Below are 19,055 nucleotides of genomic sequence, written 5' to 3' on the forward strand. Positions count from 1 at the left end.
GCCGGGGTTTGAACTCACGACCTACCGATCTCAGGGCGGACACTCTAACCACTAGGCCACTGAGCAGGAAGCTGGTGTGTTCATGGTAGTGCTTAATTTACGCTGGACTGTAAACACAAGTGCTGCTTCCAAAGGTTGCACGATTGAAAATTTGACCGAAATGTCAAACTAGTAGTCCCGATCCAAAATTGATATCGGATATTGGTTCGTTTTAGCAAAATAGCAAGGATTCTGTGGGCTTGCATGTAAAATCTCTGATGAAAGCGCTTCAATACAAGCAGTCCTTCTTGTGTAAAGCTGTACAGCCATTTGGAGTTTCCTCCATAAAACACACAAACATGGTCTTGTATTTTAGTCAAGTCATTGGTAGGCCATAAGCTACTAGGATCTCACAGCTACACAACAGCTTAGCACACATGCTAGACATACTTATTAATCATTGAACAATATTGCAGTCTGAAACAGCACAAGTATCAAATAATTATAGTTGCATATTACTTACACATACAAAGTCTCAATAGCAGAAGCATATTAGACAGTATCCAGTAACAACTGTGTCCGCATCAATTTTAAATTTACTTGACCGTAAATTCCGGACTAGAAACCGCTACTTTTTTTAACCCTGGTTGAAACGGTGCGGCTAATTTATGCATTTTTCTTTGCTGACATCCATAAGGCAAATAGTTTTCATTAAACATGTAAATACGTTGAATTGTTGTGTTATTGTTTGTGCAATGGCGCCATCTTTTGGATGAGTTCGCTCAGTGCAGGTGCTGCTGGGTGAATGGCTTCAGTGTTTCATGCTGTTTAAAGCTTTGAACCGGAGGTACAAGTGCCGTTCCGTCTTCTAATCGTCCATAGTGTAACTACTCATATGGATTCTTCATTCATCACTCCAAGCAATGTTTGTAAGTTTGACAAATTAACTAAAACAATTCATGCTTACTAAACTGTCTCATGTGTGATGTCTGTAGGAGTGTTTTCATGCATATTTGTACATGCTATCGTAATGTACTGAAGCTAGCGTCGTTAGCATTAGCAAATATGCTCACACGTCTACGAGGGTCTGCTCTAGTATTATTAACTTACAATGGCATTCTTTTTTGTATTGTTTCACAAATTCCTCAGTAAATTCAAAACGTCACAGTAGTTATTGAGTCTGTTTAGCTGATTGGAGAGCTAGCTTCCGCAGCTAGTGGGTCCATGACGATGACTTCTGTTTTGTTTGATCAGCTGTTTTACTGCCGTGTTACAGACACCGTTTGGAAACAATCAAGGTATGTCGATAACATACCGTGTTTTTCGGACTGTAAGTCGCAGTTTTTTTCATAGTTTGGCCGCGGGTGCGACTTATACTCAGGAGCGACTTATGTGTGAAAATATTAACACATTACGGTAAAATATCAAATAATATTATTTAGCTCATTCACGTAAGAGACTAGACGTATAAGATTTCATGGGATTTAGCGATTAGGAGTGACAGATTGTTTGGTAAACGTATAGCATGTTCTATATGTTATAGTTATTTGAATGACTCTTACCATAATATGTTACGTTAACATACCAGGCACGTTCTCAGTTGGTTATTTATGCGTCATATAACGTACACTTATTCAGCCTGTTGTTCACTATTCTTTATTTATTTTAAATTGCCTTTCAAATGTCTATTCTTGGTGTTGGGTTTTATCAAATAAATTTCCCCCAAAAATGCGACTTATACTCCAGTGCGACTTATATATGTTTTTTTCCTTCTTTGTTATGGATTTTCGGCCGGTGCGACTTATACTCCGGAGCGACTTATAGTCCGAAAAATACAGTATTTGCAAAATCTTTTTGTGTATATAATTTATTTCACTACGTGTATATCTGCGGCTTATAACCCGAAGCGGCGAATGCATGAAAAACAATTTAAATTTTTTTTATTTATTTAGTGGGTGCGGCCTATATGCCGGTGCGCTTTATAGTCCAGAAAATAACAGTAATAATGTATTATGGCCATTAGGCTTCCCAAAAAACCAATTACCACTCCACTCCACTTCAAGTTAAAGTTAAAGTCCCAATGATAGTCACACATACACTAGGTGTGGTGAAATTATCCTCTGCATTTGACCCATCCCCATGTTCACCCCCTGGGAGGTGAGGGGAGCAGTGAGCAGCAGCAGCGGTGGCTGCGCTCAGGAATCATTTTGGTGATTTAACCCCCAATTCCAACCCTTGATGCTGAGTGCCAAACAGGGAGGCAATGGCTCCCATTTTATAGTCTTCGGTATGACTCGACTGGGATTTGAACTCCCGACCTACTAGGTTTCAGGGCGGACACTCTAACCACAAGGCCACTGAGCAGGTCTTAAAGACCGCACAAGTCCATTCCAGATGTTTATGAATAGAAAGGTTAGTGTTTTTTATAACTGCCTTTATTCTATGAGTAATTTCACTTAATCAAACCTGTGCTAACATTCCACATTTCCAAAAAATAAACATATGTTTGATTCCTGCTGATAAGGTATCAGATCAATATCAGTATCGGCCAGTACTCAAGGCTTCATTATGGCTATTGTGTCAAAAGGGAGAAAGTTGTACCAGAACTAGGGTGTAACGTCAGTCCGCCAGTAAATTCAGTGACCTGTTGGCTCTTTGGTTAACTTATTTGTACACTTTAGTGGTGCTTAATCATGTTAAATGTTAGGTGGTTAATGAAGGTTTGACCCTATATCATTTTATTTTTGGTTCCATGATTTCATATCTGTATTTGACATTTGACATGAGTAAGACCAATGCCATTGACACACACTAAAGCTAGTTGATGGTTTTGTTAATGTTACTTATTATGTCTTTAAAGGGCATACGTTTGTCTAACATTAAAGGAGCAGCGTGTGTCTATTTGATTTACGATGCAAAAGGAAGAGCTGGCGCCTGGGTAGCGATCCCGCTGGCCAGATGAGCGAGTGACTCTGTCACAGCTGGAGCGACCGGCGCAAATACAGATTATTCAACACGGTTTGTACCCAGTGCACCGTGTGACCTCATTTTGCAGACTTTGTTTACTGAGACACTCGCGTGTACTGTTTGCAAACACTGATTGGGTTGTGTGTAAACAATAAAACACACTCTCGTTTCACGCCTGATTGATGCCTGCACAAACGTGTCCAGCAGCACACGTGTGACATCGCCGACCGACCCTCCATCGCTGGCACGATTGACCTTTAAAGAAAAAAGACTTGTGACACAGAAAGGCATTCGTCCTTAAAGCGTCCGTGCACTTTTCCCGTCTGATGAAGCTTATTCCCGAGCAAAGATTTAGGTCACGGCTAAGATTCGCGAAGTGTGGGAGGCTTACGATGCGCAACAGCCAGCAAATGTAGCAACTCCTCATAAGGCTGGCTGTGATTTTGAAAAGCAGCTTGGAAACTTCAAAGCTGCTTAGTTGTTGACGCTTTAAGGTTGTTGGGGGGGGGAAGTCTGCTTGGACACAGTCAAATAGCATTTTGTGGACCGGGTTTGTTGTAGTGTTGCGCTGTCGCCTTCAATGAAACCCTAAAGGCTTGTTAAAGGTCTCAATTTGAAATCAGCAGTGGTGTGCCGTCAGCGCCAGCAGGGCGTTCTCTCCTGGCCTAACATTAATCATGACCATAAGTTCATAAAAGTTCATTTTATTTTTAGTTTACTTTCCATAAATATACAAAACCAGTGAAGTTGGCACGTTGTGTAATTTTTAAATATAAACAGAATACAATGATTTGCAAATCCTTTTCAACTTATATTCAATTGAATAGACTGCAAAGACAAGATATTTAATGTTCGAATTGAGAAACTTTTTTTTTTTTTGGCAAATAATCATTGACTTATAATTTAATGGCAGCAACACATTGCAAAAAAAGTTGGCACAGGGGCATTTCTACCACTGTGTTACATGGCCTTTCCTTTTAACAACACTCTGTAATTTTTTTTATGAAAAAAAATGTGCCTTGGCTCAAAAAAGGTTGAAAAACACTGTTCTAGTAGGACCACAGAAGCGTACGTGTGTGACAGTCCATTACATCGTCGACTGGGAATTAAAAAGTGCCTGCCTGCAAATTAATTTTTTATCTGAGTTTGATACATTTTGTATTATTTGCACAGCTATGTTATTTATTTTATGTAGAAAGAATGTTTCTATTTTATTTATACATTTTTTGTTTTTCCATTTTATTTATGTTATGTAATTCTGTGCTACTTAAACAGTTTATTTTCTGTGCTGTTAATACCCATCTTGACTGACTGGGTTAATAAAAGTGCCACTGACTGTTTACAGTACATTTGTCATTCACTTCAATTTCAGTCAATCACGCTCTAAAATGAATCTTTATATAAATATTTTCACCGGAAAATATATGGAGATATACACTACCGTTCAAAAGTTTGGAGTCACCTAAACAATTTTGTGGAATAGCCTTCATTTCTAAGAACAAGAATAGACTGTCGAGTTTCAGATGAAAATTCTCTTTTTCTGGCCATTTTGAGCGTTTAATTGACCCCACAAATGTGATGCTCCAGAAACTCAATCTGCTCAAAGGAAGGTCAGTTTTGTAGCTTCTGTAACGAGCTAAACTGTTTTCAGATGTGTGAACATGATTGCACAAGGGTTTTCTAATCATCAATTAGCCTTCTGAGCCAATGAGCAAACACATTGTACCATTAGAACACTGGAGTGATAGTTGCTGGAAATGGGCCTCTATACACCTATGTAGATATTGCACCAAAAACCAGACATTTGCAGCTAGAATAGTCATTTACCACATTAGCAATGTATAGAGTGTATTTCTTTAAAGTTAAGACTAGTTTAAAGTTATCTTCATTGAAAAGTACAGTGCTTTTCCTTCGAAAATAAGGACATTTCAATGTGACCCCAAACTTTTGAACGGTAGTGTATATCGAATATCGAGTTTAAGTAAAAATATATCGAGATATACTTTTTTTGTCCGTATCGCCCAGCCCTAGTCTTGACCAATGTGGTCTGTAAATTATGCAAGGCAGGCTCACCCTTTAGAGCACAGCTGTAACTTCCTGGCACTAAACCTGTAGAAAATAGTTATTCTCTGGTTTCTTTATGTTTACATTTTCACACTTTGCACTATTTTGTTACACTTTATTAAGCATTTCTTACATATTCCTTATTTTTCACCTTCATTTGAAGAGCTTACTTTAAAATGTTCAATGTGATTTTACAATTTTCTTTACATTGAGTGTTTTCCATGCTTGTGTTGACATTTCCTTTCTGCCTTGATAGCTGAGGGGATTATAATCAAAGGAAAATTACATTTGAAATGAAAATGTTTACATTTCATATATTTTTCTTCTGCTCCTTATCTTCTTCCATAAGTCATAAAAAATATTATCGATATCGACTGGTATAAATCACTTATATTGCGATGCAGTTTCCAGCCATATTGCCCAGCCCTAGTCCAAGGTAATAGATGCCATTTATGACAAACAACGTAACATTAAGGAGTGTTACAGGAGGACATACATAAACGTCAGCAACACTAGTTACCATTGGTATGTTTGCGGCAGTGCTAAAATTGCTTTTTTTTTAGCAACATTATGCTAGGTTAGCCAATGTATTCACTGAAGAAAATCACGCTCAAACGTAGGTCTGTCCTGTCTGTTGACATACAGTTGGCAGATCTACAGGCTGCCTTTTAAGACGTGCAGCAAAACCTGTTTGGCGAAGTTTGAAAGTGAGAGTTTGAGCCCTTCTGCTCTCAAAAGTGGTCGAAATAAGCAAGAGGGATGAGTTTTAAGGCTGGTGTACAACCTGTACGGCCACATATCACCGTCAAAAAGTCCCTTTTACACAATCGGGGACCTTTTTAAAGGGGAACTGCACTTTTGGGGGGAGTTTTGGCTATCGCGAAAGACATGACGGATGGATTTTAAAAAAATGCATTCTAAATATTAAATAAACGTAAATAAAAGTTTTCTTACAGCGGAGCCAATGGGAGCTCCGCTATTCCGCCCATAACATCAGATAAATAACCATTGAAAAAGCGCCAACAATACTCTATTTACATTTTGTGACTTGAATATTAACCAAGTATTAATGATATTGTAATTATAAGCGCTAACACAGACTTCCGTGTGTGCCTATGTTTACATCAAGTGGTCTGCTTCTTCCTCGCGTTCCTGCTCCCTGTAAGTTTATTCCCCTAACATGTTACATGATTAAGCGCCACAAAAGTGTAAAAATAAGAATCCTCGTTTCTTGGCGAGGATTATGAGACATTTTTCATTTAAATGGGAATATATGAACATCCTAGAAGTCGGCATCCTAATGACAGAAGACCTTGCACAGTAAGTGGTGTTTTATTATATTTGATGGCTCTCATGAAGTTTGCAGTGATTACCGTATTTTACGGACCGTAGGGCGCACCGGATTGTAAGGCGCACTGCCGATGAGCGGGTCCAGTCAGGTTTATTTCCATACAAAAGGCGCACCGGATTATAGGGCGCAATAAAGGGGTGATATTTTTTTATTTTTTTTCTAAATTGAAAACACTTCCTTGTGGTCTACGTGACATTTAATGGTGTTTTTTTTGGTCAAAATGTTGCATAGATGATGTATTACAGATCATCTTCAAGCTGCTTTCTGACAGTCGCTTGAGGATGCACCGTTTTGTGGGCGGTCTTATTTACGTGGCTCACCTTCCACAGCGTCTTCTCCCCGTCATCTTTGTTGTAGCGGTGTAGCGTGCAAGGACGGTAGTGTAAAAAGTGTAAAAAGATGGCGCTAACTGTTTTAATGACATTCAGACTTTACTTAAATCAACAACGGAGCAGTATCTCATCCATGGCTCTCTAGTGCAACAACAAGGCCAGAAATGTGTCCCATAACAAGAAGATAGAGAAAAAGAAGAAGCTTATCTACTACTGCGTCGGCACGGACTACAAAGGCGGACTCGCACAATTTTTCAGGACTTATGCAGATCCCAAATACACATCAACAGGTACCAGAAGGTAAGAAAAGTGGATTTTGCCTAATATTGCGAAACAAAAAACGCCAGATAATGTCTTGCGCTATACACACACCATAAAAATACTCGTATGTTGAAACACAGTACAATCCATCAAGCGGTGCGGCTTCATAGCTTACCAAAGTCGTACTAAAACATTTTGATAGATCTTTGAGCGCCGTGTTTAATGTTCTATATTTTCAATGGAACATATACAATTTTGGTGTTGTTTAATAGAGTCATATTACAGTCTACACGTATCTCTTATGTGTGACTGCCATCTACTGGTCACACTTATCATTTCACCATGTACCAAATAAAATAGCTTTGAGGTCGGTAAGCACAACCAAAATGATTCCGTACATTAGGCGCAGCGGGTTATAAGGCGCACTGTCGAGTTTTGAGAAAACGAAAGGATTTTAAGTGCGCCATATAGTCCGAAAAATATGATGATAATCAGTGATGAAGAAAAAAAAAAGCAAGCGTTGTGATGTGTTTTTTTAATTTAATGCTTAAAATGATCAAAATACATAAATATTAAATGTTATTATGAATGTGCCTGTTACTACATTACATATATACTTTTGTATATAAAACCCTAATGAAGTTGTTTGGATGTTTTTTTAATAACTTTATTGGCAGAATAGTGTGGCTCCATTGTAAGCGGACTTTTGATCAAATGTACCGTATTTTTCGGACTATAAGTCGCAGTTTTTTTCATAGTTTGGCCGGGGGTGCGACTTATACTCAGGAGCGACTTATGTGTGAAATTATTAACACATTACCGTAAAATATCAAATAATATTATTTAGCTCATTCACGTAAGAGACTAGACGTATAAGATTTCATGGGATTTAGCGATTAGGAGTGACAGATTGTTTGGTAAACGTATAGCATGTTCTATATGTTATAGTTATTTCAATGACTCTTACCATAATATGTTACGTTAATATACCAGGCACGTTCTCAGTTGGTTATATATGAGTCATATAACGTACACTTATTCAGCCTGTTGTTCACTATTCTTTATTTATTTTAAATTGCCTTTCAAATCTCTATTCTGTTGGGTTTTATCAAATAAATTTCCCCAAAAAATGTGACTTATACTCCAGTGCGACTTATATGTTTTTTCCCTTATTTATTATGCATTTTCAGCAGGTGCGACTTATACTACGGTGCGACTTATACTCCGAAAAATACGGTTTTTAATATTTAGAATGCAAAAAAAAAAATCCATCTGTCATCATGTCTTTCGTAATGATTGTGAACGATAGGCACAATTCCCTCAAAAAAGTGCAGTTCCCTTTTAAGGATACATAACCTCTGAGGGATTAATGGTACGAGTATGTGGACTGTTCAGATTGTTTTACCCAAGCTCTTGTCGCCAAGTAGTGCCGCTAGTAGCGGTTAAGCAATACACAAAAGAGCGCCACGTGTCGCCGCATTTGCACTGCGGCTGTCTATCGTCTCTATAAAAAGACGCGAGCAGGTGACGGCGGTTTGCTTTATTTAGATTTGGCACGACTTGCTGGGGAATCCGTTACGATGCCGATTGAAACTGACTCCAATCTGGAGGGAAAGTGATCTTCATGCAGTGGGAAACATATTTCACTACTTAAACACCTCCTGAACGAGTTCAGTTGTTGCTTAATCCTCCTATTTAATGCTCTTTCTGAACAGGACTTTCAGGAAGAGGGGAGGGTCTGGGATGTTTATGGGGGTAGGGGGGGGCTTCACACAAGACATCTTAGTATCACCGGAATGCAGTAAGACCCCCCCGCCCTCCGAACATGTCATACAAACCTCGGGAGAGGCCCCCAAATCAAAATGCAATGAACAGCAGTGTTTTTTTTTATAAAAAAAATCTTCCTTTTTTTTCCCTTTCGACCCTCCACATTCTGCATCTCTCGTCTGGTAGCAATGCCGCCATGGCAACAGTTTCCATGGAAACACATTTTGGAAGGTGTCGGACAACATAGTGGTGCCAGACGCCGATTTCTGCCGCCTATTGAGAACATCCATTTCACAGCACGAGGACTTGTGTGTGTGTGTGTGTGTGTGTGTGTGTGTGTGTGTGTGTGTGTGTGTGTGTGTGTGTGTGTGTGTGTGTGTGTGTGTGTGTGTGTGTGTGTGTGTGTGTGTGTGTGCGCGTGTGTTCATGTTCCCTAGAAAAATCTAACTGAGCAAGTTCCAAACGTTTAATGCAGTGCTTCTTAAATAGTGGGACGGGCCCCCCTGGGGATGCGCCACGGGGCAATGGCGTAACAGCTTCTTTAATGTTGGTAAAGAACTATCTTGACACATACAGATTTAAAAAAATATATATTAACAGCTGGGGGGGGGGGGGGCGAGAAAGTAATTGAGAACCACGGGGGTTAAATCAACGTCTCACAGCTGCCTCGTTTTAAAGCAGAAATATGAATGGTAAAGCCTGAATATAAGATTATTTCTTCATATAATGTTTGGTTACTTTTTTTTTTGGTTACTCAACCGCATCCATTGGGGTTAAGGCATTTATTGGGGTTATACGTACATTCTCTCAGTATGTTTTACACTAATACAATGCAACACGTTTAAGTCGACACCTTAATAGACTGTATTTATATTATTCACATGTGAATGATATGAATACAGTCTATTATACAGCATTATTCACATGTGAATAATGCTGTATAATAGACTGTATTTATATCATTCACATGTGAATAATGCTGTATAATATAAATACAGTCTATTATACAGCATTATTCACATGTGAATAATGCTGTATAATAGACTGTATTTATACCATTCACATGTGAATGATATAAATACAGTCTATTATACAGCATTATTCACATGTGAATAATGCTGTATAATAGGCTGTATTTATATTATTCACATGTGAATAATGCTGTATAATAGACTGTATTTATATTATTCACATGTAAAAAATACCTAAGTGTTTATTGTTTATTGTGAGCGAACTGTGGTGCTGAATTTCCCCCAGGGATCAATAAAGTACTTTCTATTCTCTATTCTATTCTACCTCTCAGTCTGCACATGAGCGTTGCCGACATAATCAAAGTGTTTTCCTCCATTTGTGCATATTCTTTCACAAACATTCATTTATTATTTAACGACTGTTTTTTTGGTGGGTATTTTCGCTTTAAACACATTTTAACAGGACTGTCTGTCTAGCTTGAAGTTCCAACAGTAGATGGCAGTGCAACTCTTGCTTTTTAGCACACCACATACACGCATACTGTACCACAGACTTGGTCGTGCATAATAATGCACCTGTTCAGTTCAGTTTCAGTTTATTTCGGACATGCATACGATACAATATAATGCATCACATATTTCCAGTTGTTTCATTACAGCTCGTCCGAAAAGGAGTAGGAAGAAGCTGAGCTTCTTTAATCCTACCCCTTTTCATACCATTGCAATTTTATCCCATTTCCTTGTTCTCTGTACAATTAATTAATATTTCAAACTGAGACTCACTGACTTTGGCTCATTTTCTGTGAAGAATATATATCAGAATACATATTTAATGACCACACACCATACACCCCCCTCTACACATTTCTATTACATATAAGATGTCCGGGTCCACTGGACCCGGGGCTAATAGAAGTGTGGAAATTGATGTTCTGTGTACCACACGCACACCCACCCACAAACACACACACACAGCAGGCCTAGACAGGAGGAGGACAGAGTGTAGGTACACAAAACATCAGAGGGTCAAATGTGCGAGAAAATGAGAGCAGACAGTGTTGACAAGCAATGTTGCAACCTTGTGTGGGAACTGCAGGTGCAGAAACACAAAAGAAGAATCCCTGTGGGATGCAGAAACTGCCAGAAAAATTTTCCGTGCAACGTTCATACTGTTGTTACTCAGCCAGCGTTTGTGGGTCTGATGGACCCGTTGCATTTTGTGTCTTTTAATGCCTCACAAACACTTTTATGTTAAAATTCTGAACAGATGTTTATTGGGATAAGGTAAACATCAGTATTTTAACATAAAAGTGTTTGATTGTGAGGCATTAAAAGCCACAAAATGCAACGGGTCCATCAGACCCACAAACGCTGGCTGAGTAACAACAATATGAACATTACACAAGGGTTAAGTGTATGATTCACTATATACTGTATAGTAAATATGGCAGATGTTTTGGGGACTGGCTTTATCACATTATTATTCTGTTGTCCATCAAGGGGGCCTTTGGAGCCCTCCAGAAGATCTGCGAGGACTCCGCTGAGATCCTGGACAGCGACATGCTGGATCGGCCTCTGAACGTCATGATCCCCAAGTTCCTGCAGTTCTTCAAGCACAGCAGCCCCAAGATCAGGTCTGGCTTCCTCCCACTTAATCTGACTCATCTCGCAGCTAAATTCCCCTAAAACATTTCCACTCCTGTGTGGAGGCGATTGTGCGGCAGTAGCACATATGACCGCTTTTCGCAGCGCTGCGCCTGCAAGCGAAACATGTGGTGACCCCTTGTGCTCGTCTCGCAGGTCCCATGCCATCGCCTGTGTGAACCAGTTCATCATCAGCCGGACTCAGGCGCTCATGCTGCACATCGACTCCTTCATTGAGGCAAGTCTTAGACCCGGGCGTCACATGATCGCCCATGGAGAGAACATCCGACACGGTCGCACAGTCCCATGGCATCCAAAACCAAGGAAAATTCTGCCTTTCCAAAAAACAACAGTGACGTCCTCATTGGGATTAAACCCTATTCACGTTGCTCCATTTGTTTTCACTGACAAATTCAGGAATAGTTTTTGAGAAATTGATTACACATAAGTTGGAAATTAATATTACTGATGACGTAGAACACATTCAGTATTTCTTAACCAAAAAATAGCTGCTTCTCAGCTTTGGTTCCTATGGGATGCAGGAGTACTCAGTGGTAAAACACTTTCCCACCACTTGTGGCAGTAATAATGATGATCTCAAACAAACAGAGGAAGTCTGGGGCTAAAGTATAGAGAAGTTTCTTCTTGATTTTGGCATGAATCGTGATTCTTAGTTGTAACAATTCTTAATTGATTAAAAAATAATAATATTTTTTATTATTATTAAATAATAATAATAATAATAATGAAGTTGTAACGCACTTTACATTTGTTAAAATCTCAAAGTGCTACAAAGTATATAAAAAATAGAAAGTTAGAATATATAATAGAAAATTAAAATAGAAATGAAAACATGAAAATCTGTCCTTTCCAGTCACTCAGACAAATCATATTGTTGATGTAGATCATGGGTGTCAAACTCTGGCCCGCGGGCCAAAATTGGCCTGCCGTGTAATTTCACTTGGCCCTTTTGGCGATATCAAATTAACACTAGAGCTGGCCCGCCGATTATATACAACGGCGGTGCCGCGGTAACACCGCATTCACCGCAAATTCTCATACTTGCCAACCCTTCCGGGAGACTCCCAAATTTCAGTGCCCCTCCCGAAAATCGTCACGTCCGCTTTTCATCCAGTCCAACGAGTGCTAGCCCAGTCACATATGTGCGGCTTCTGCACGCACACACACACACAAGTGAATGCGACGCATACTTGATCAACGGCGATACAGGTTACACTGAGGGTGGCCCCATAAACAACACATTTCGGGAGAACATCCGCACCGTAACACAACATAAACACAACAGAACAAATACCCAGAATCCTTTGCAGCACTAACTCTTCCGGGATGCTACAATGTGTGTGTTTGGGGTGGGGGGCGGGGTTTGGTGGTAGCGGGGGTGTATATTGCAGCCCGGAAGAGTTAGCGCTGCAAGGTGTTCTGGGTATTTGTTCTGTTGTGTTACGGTGCGGATGTTCTACCGAAATGTGTTTGTCAATCTTGTTTGGTGTGGATTCCCAGTGTGGCGTATATTTATAACAGTGTTAAAGTTGTTTATAGGGCCACCCTCAGTGTAATGTGTATCGCTGTTGATCAAGTATGCGTTGCATTCATGTGTGCGTGCGTACAGAAGCTGCACATATCTTGTGACTGGGCCGGCACGTTGTTAGAATGGATGAAAAACAGACGTGACGACAGCTCGTAGAGGACGTTAAAGGCAATGCCTTTAAGTCACGCCCCAAGACTGTGGTCCGGCTGGACTACGAGATATAATGACTGATGAACACCTTCGTTCGATAATGAAGGCTGCCTCAGCTCAAAGCCCCGACATTAATGAACTAGCATCCAAGAAAAGATGGCAGGTATCTGGCTTGGGCACATCACATTAGATCAGTGTGTTGCAAACTGAGCAGTTTAAAGTACTGAATGGTTGGTTTATTCATTGTTATTTTATTTTCAAATTTATTAGCCTGTGGAAAAAGTTAATGTTGATATTTACCTCAGAAGGCTGCAAATAGAAAAGAGGCATTCAATTTTTATTAGGGCCCGCGTGGCCCATTGTAAAAGGAATCCCAACGGGAGTCCTTTTACAATGGGACAGAGGACCCTATTGAAATTGTAATGTTTTATTTAAATTGTATTTGATATGCCATTGATATTTTTTTATTATTATTATTATTATTATTATTATTATTATTATTATTATTATTATTTGAAACTCGATTTTGCATGTCACTATAAAGTTATATAAGCCTTGCTTGTTCAATATTCAATGCAAAACTTGTTTGGGTCCCTATTAAAAGGTTCATTTGTTCAACCTTGGCCTGCGGTTTTGTTCAGTTTAAAATTTTGGCCCACTCTGTATTTGAGTTTGACACCCCTGATGTAGATGATCATATCTGCTGTACAGATTTACTTTACAAAAAAGAAGTGTTGGATACTTCTCTTGTTGCCTTATTCGTATTTGACTTTATTAAATGTTTGGGTAGAATTTTATGTTAAACAAAACCATTTTCTTTTAAGTAATATAGTAATTTATCAGAGCTGTTTATCTATAGTATGGAGGAATGTAGTGTATCATGAAACTTGCACCGAATTTATTAAAAAAGTATTTGATTTAAAAATGGGGAATCGTTTCAAATCGCTTCTGAATCGAATCGTGTGGTGCCCAAAGATTCACAGCCCTAATATGTATTATTATTCATTATTTTTTTATGTTTTTAAATGCATTTTTAAGTCTATTTTCATCAGTTTTTACCATTTCCTTCTTTTTTGCATTTAATTAGTATTTATTTTGGCAATCAGTCTGACCTAAGCCTTGATAACAATCTTTGTGATTAACACATGCGTTCATATCATTTGACAAGTTTATCATGTTAAACTGTAAGTAGGTTGGATATAATTGTTGAATACGACTAAAATTAGGAGCAAGATTACTATATCAGTGTTTGAATTTGAGTGGGCCCCAGGCCCCTCTGTAGAGGAAAACTTAGGTCAAAAATTTAAAAAACCCCTGTCCTAGTTTAACCGGAAATCAACATTTTCGGATTGAACAAGTACTCGCGCCACAAAGTTTGGCAAGTTTACACTTGACAAAACTCCCCTGCATCTACGGTGAGTAAAATGTTCATTAGAATCCCACTTGTAATATAAGTTATACATTTATTTGCGAGTATGCCAAATATCTTTTCAACTGATCGACTTGCACACCGATTTTTTTTGGGCCCGCCGATTACCCGGTCGTTTGTGACGTGACTCACAAGTAGAGTTCGAGCAGCCACGTTTACTCAATTTTTCCGTCACTTCCAAAGCCAATTTCATGAATTTAATCAATTGAAAATACACGTAACTGTGACATTTTTTTCAGATTCTTTATTTAGTAAGCTTTCAAATTATACCAACCTTTTTAAAAAAGGGGTAAATATTAAGAAAACTATGATTTTATTTTTTTAATAAACAGGTCACACTTAAAATTTTGAGCCCCATTGACTATGTACTAAAGCAGTTGACCAACAATTTGTGCATTTTCACCACTTTTAATAATCCATATCTTTAATATTTAATAACTTTTGAAAAATTGGTTACACATTAGTCGTAAATAATAATAATGTTATTTGAGCATCATAAACAGAGCATTTTTTATTTGTATTTCATTTAAATGTATTTATAACTTGTTAATTTATAATTTAAACAAATATATTATTACAACTAACATAATACAGTTAATTCACTGTGTTCTTCCTTTGTCCATGTTCCACCCTTCCAAAAAATATATATTAGAAGCGAGATAACTAGTAATAATTATAGTAACTACAAAAACACTTGAACGCTCCAAAAATAAAAATAAATCCTTAATCACCTTCAACAAAAACAATTCTCTTTATTTTCAAAACATTATACACGTCCTTACACTTCAGATTTATATGATTTGTAAGTGCTTTGTAAAAGGGAAACTCCCAGGAAGCTGTAATAGCTTATAAGCAGGGGCCCCAATACAGTACATGTAAGATAATAAAAGTACAACATTCCCAACATTTTCACATGTTTACATCCTAAACCATTTCCTCAACCTTTCATACATTCACACATCCTTACAGTTTCAATTTGTACTCTTCCACTCATTTTTTAGTAGTTGGTAGTCCTACATATTGTAATGTGCTTATATTATGTATATCTATTTCAGTATGCATACAACAATAATAGATGTTGAATAATTAATTCATGTAAATAATACATATCTTGGTGCGCATGACCATAATTGGTTTTCAGCCTTTGGGCTTCATAGTGTGGTATAATATAGCAATAATTTGTGTTTCAAGAGTTTTTTTTATTTTCTCAATGAAGAAGATTATGTGATTGGACTGTTATGTTCATTCCGGTCATTTGGGCATTTATGCGTTATACTAAAGCTTGTGCATTTGAGTTTATGGCATTTGCCCTTTAGGCAATGTTTTCTTCTGGTGTAATGTCAATGTGTGGAAGAGGAATGAGCTCACAGAGCCCATCATTCAGCTTGTATAACACATTATACATCCCGCATGCGTTATGTCAGGAGGTACTCACGCAGTGTTTCATCCTGTGAAAGAGTGGATCTGAGGGAGCATTAAAGTCCGACCATGGTATGGTTGGTATTACTTTCTTTTGAAGGATTTGTAATTTATGTTGATAACTTTCATAAATGTTAGAGTATATGATATTGCAGTGATTTAGATGTGGTTGAAATAAGGATCTATACAGGATTAAACGTGCCTTGACAGGCAGAGAGTGTCTGACTTTATAAAACAAGCCAACATATTTTGATAGTTTTGCTGTCATCAATGGGTTTATAAAATGTAAGAATTCATCAATATAATATTTTTTTATGTTGCACTCTTTCTATAATCCAGACATTGCCCTTATTTTACAAGTTCTATTAGAAGATTAGCCAAATATTGACTTTAATCAGTTCGCTGTGGTCCTTATGGGACGCAGGAGTACTCAGTTGTAATACACTTTTCCACCACTTGTGGCAGTAATGATCATCTCAAACAAATAGAAGAAGTCTGGGGCTAAAGTTTTAGTGAAGTTTCTTCTTGATTTTGGCTTGAATCGCGATTCTTCGTTGTAACAATTCCTAATCTATTTTAAAAAATAAAATAAAAATCGCTTTATTTAATTTTTTTTAATTAAATGTTATATCCAATCACTTAGGCAAATCATATTGTTGATGTAGATAATCATATCTGCTGTACATATTTACTTTTGAAAAGAAGTGTTGGATACTTCTTTTGTTGCCTTATTTGTATTTGACTTTAATAAATGTTTGAGTCAAATTTTATTAAACAAAACCAGTTTTCTTCTAAGTAATATAAAAATGTATCAGGTTTGTTATATATTTTATGGAGGAATGTAGGTAATTATATAAGTGGCACCCAATGTTATTTAAAAAGTATTGATTCCGAATCGAGAATCGATTCTGAATTGAATCGTTACCCCCAAGAATCGAATCAAATGATGAAATATTCACAGCTCTAATAAATATTCCATGTTTTTACTGGAAAAGAACACATTTGTGTCATCAGCGAAGATGTTTTTTTATCCAAAATATCAGATGAATTTGTCAAGTCATTTTATATAGGTGATGAAAAGAAGAGGACCCAATATTGAACCCTGTGGTACTCCACATTTGATAGTTGTCTGTTGACATTTCCGGCTGTTAACTTGCACATACTGCTAACTGTCAGATAGCTACTGAACCAACACAGGGCAACACCCCTGTCACCATAACGCTCTCAAGTTTGCCCAACAACATGTCAAAGTTGATGGTATCAAACGCTTTTGTCAATTTAAGGAAGACACTAACTCCACACTTTGTCGACAGGATCTAAAATTGCCATGCAGGTTGTGCTCTGTTTTCTAAAACCATACTGACATAAAGTTGGAATACTCATTTTATTCATGACAACACTTAACCTATTATATACAATCCGCTCAAATACTTCGGAGAGAGTGGGTAGAACCGATATGGGTCCATAATTTTGCATAACCCGGCTTTAAAAATTTAGATGAGTTTTGCAGTCTTGAGTTTCTAAGGCACTATTCCATAATACAAGGATATATTGATGTAATGCACCAGTAGGAGACTAAATTCTTGCTATAAATTTGCTACAAATCGAATCTGTTCTTTCTGTGCAAGAACTTTTCATGCCTAAAATAATTCTTAGCACCTTTTTGTTTTCCAAAAACTAACCACTTGGTCCTTGTCAAATGTCTGACATTTCCAAAAGTATCATCTAATATCCCCATAACCGTTTGAACTAAGTTGCTAAGTAAGCCCCAGCAAACACATAACTAATTAGTCAAAGGATAATGATATTGGCCTGTCCTTCCGTCTTCGGTTGCTAGAGGGTTTACTCTATACAGAATGAAATAAACACAGTGAACCCTTTTGTCAGTCATCCACTCTTTTTGTCTCTGTGGGTGGAGGCGGGTACGCTAGCATTAACACACAGAGGTTTAGCAAACGTAAGGTAACATAGTTGAAATGATCACCGGATCACCCCCAAAATGTAATTACTTGTTCCTTATCTAGTTTGGGACATTTCCCAAAAGTTTTATCAAAGTCCACCCATAACTTTTTGAGTTATGTTTACAACCAACAAACAGACAAACCCTGGTGAATACAGTACATAACCTCCATAATAACAATGCTGTTATCAATGCTGCTACTAATTGAACAATTATGTGTATTTATGTGGTTTTATTGAGCTGTTTCTGATATTGTTGTATATCGTAATGCTAAAAGCTGTTCTCTAATAGTGTCAATTAACTGAGCATCATTGGTTCATTTAGGTAAGGCAGAACTTCAGATGCAGCGCTCCCTAGATTGTGCAGGTGTGCCTAATGTTGTGACTGGAGACCGCAGTGGTTCAATGCTGTTAGGGGTGCACAACAAATTATTTACATCTGAATTGCGAAGAGAAATTAATTCATAATTTTAAAAAAATAGATTGGGGGAAGAAAAAAAATAATTAATTAAAAAAATAAAATATTTTAGGCCTTTTCCAAAAAGTCAGTGTTCAAAAGCAAGGGAAAAAAATACAAAAATTAGGGGTATTTTATTTGAACTAAGCAAAATTATCTGCCAATAGAACAAGAACATTTGGCTTGTGTAGACTTTCCAAAAAACAAGTAAAATTAGCTAACTTCAATGAACCCAAAAATACCTTAAGATAAGTATTTTCTCACTAATAACAAGTGCACTTTTCTTGGTAGAAAAAAATATTTATGAGACCTTTTTACTCAATAGGTTGAAAAATATTCTTAAATTCTAAATGCTAATGCCATTATCTTGACATAATGATAGGCGCTCGGCATTACATTTCTTGAAACGAGCAAACTTATACTAAAAACTAATTTATTGTTCTTAATGGAAAGGCAACAAGGCAACCGCTTCTTACACTCGGGGTCTACTAGCCGCTCAGGCAAATCATATTGTCTAAAAATTTATTTTTCCATCGATAACATGACATCATCGCGCCAAGTGCGTGCTCTTTCAGTCAATTAGTGCGCAAGGAATATATATATATATACACTACCGTTCAAAAGTTTGGGGTCACATTGAAATGTCCTTATTTTTGAAAGAAAAGCACTGTACTTTTCAATGAAGATAACTTTAAACTAGTCTTAACTTTAAAGAAATACACTCTATACATTGCTAATGTGGTAAATGACTATTCT

The 19,055-nt window shown here is 37.6% G+C and overlaps 1 protein-coding gene across 2 annotated transcripts in view; it reads left to right on the plus strand.

The window, feature by feature from the left end:
* Positions 1-19,055, plus strand: part of tnpo1 (transportin 1) — a 112,869-nt gene that overhangs the window by 25,551 nt on the left and 68,263 nt on the right. For both annotated transcript variants that reach the window (XR_009827094.1, XM_062056948.1), the window contains exons 6-7: positions 11,193-11,326; positions 11,493-11,574. Coding sequence is in view for 1 of the 2 variants with exons in the window: in XM_062056948.1 (XP_061912932.1) it covers positions 11,193-11,326; positions 11,493-11,574 (216 nt within the window). In the remaining variant the exon portion in view is untranslated. The remainder of the gene's footprint in view (positions 1-11,192; positions 11,327-11,492; positions 11,575-19,055) is intronic.

The sequence above is a fragment of the Entelurus aequoreus genome, linkage group LG08 (genome assembly GCF_033978785.1).
Source record: "Entelurus aequoreus isolate RoL-2023_Sb linkage group LG08, RoL_Eaeq_v1.1, whole genome shotgun sequence".
Classification (NCBI taxonomy): domain Eukaryota; kingdom Metazoa; phylum Chordata; class Actinopteri; order Syngnathiformes; family Syngnathidae; genus Entelurus; species Entelurus aequoreus.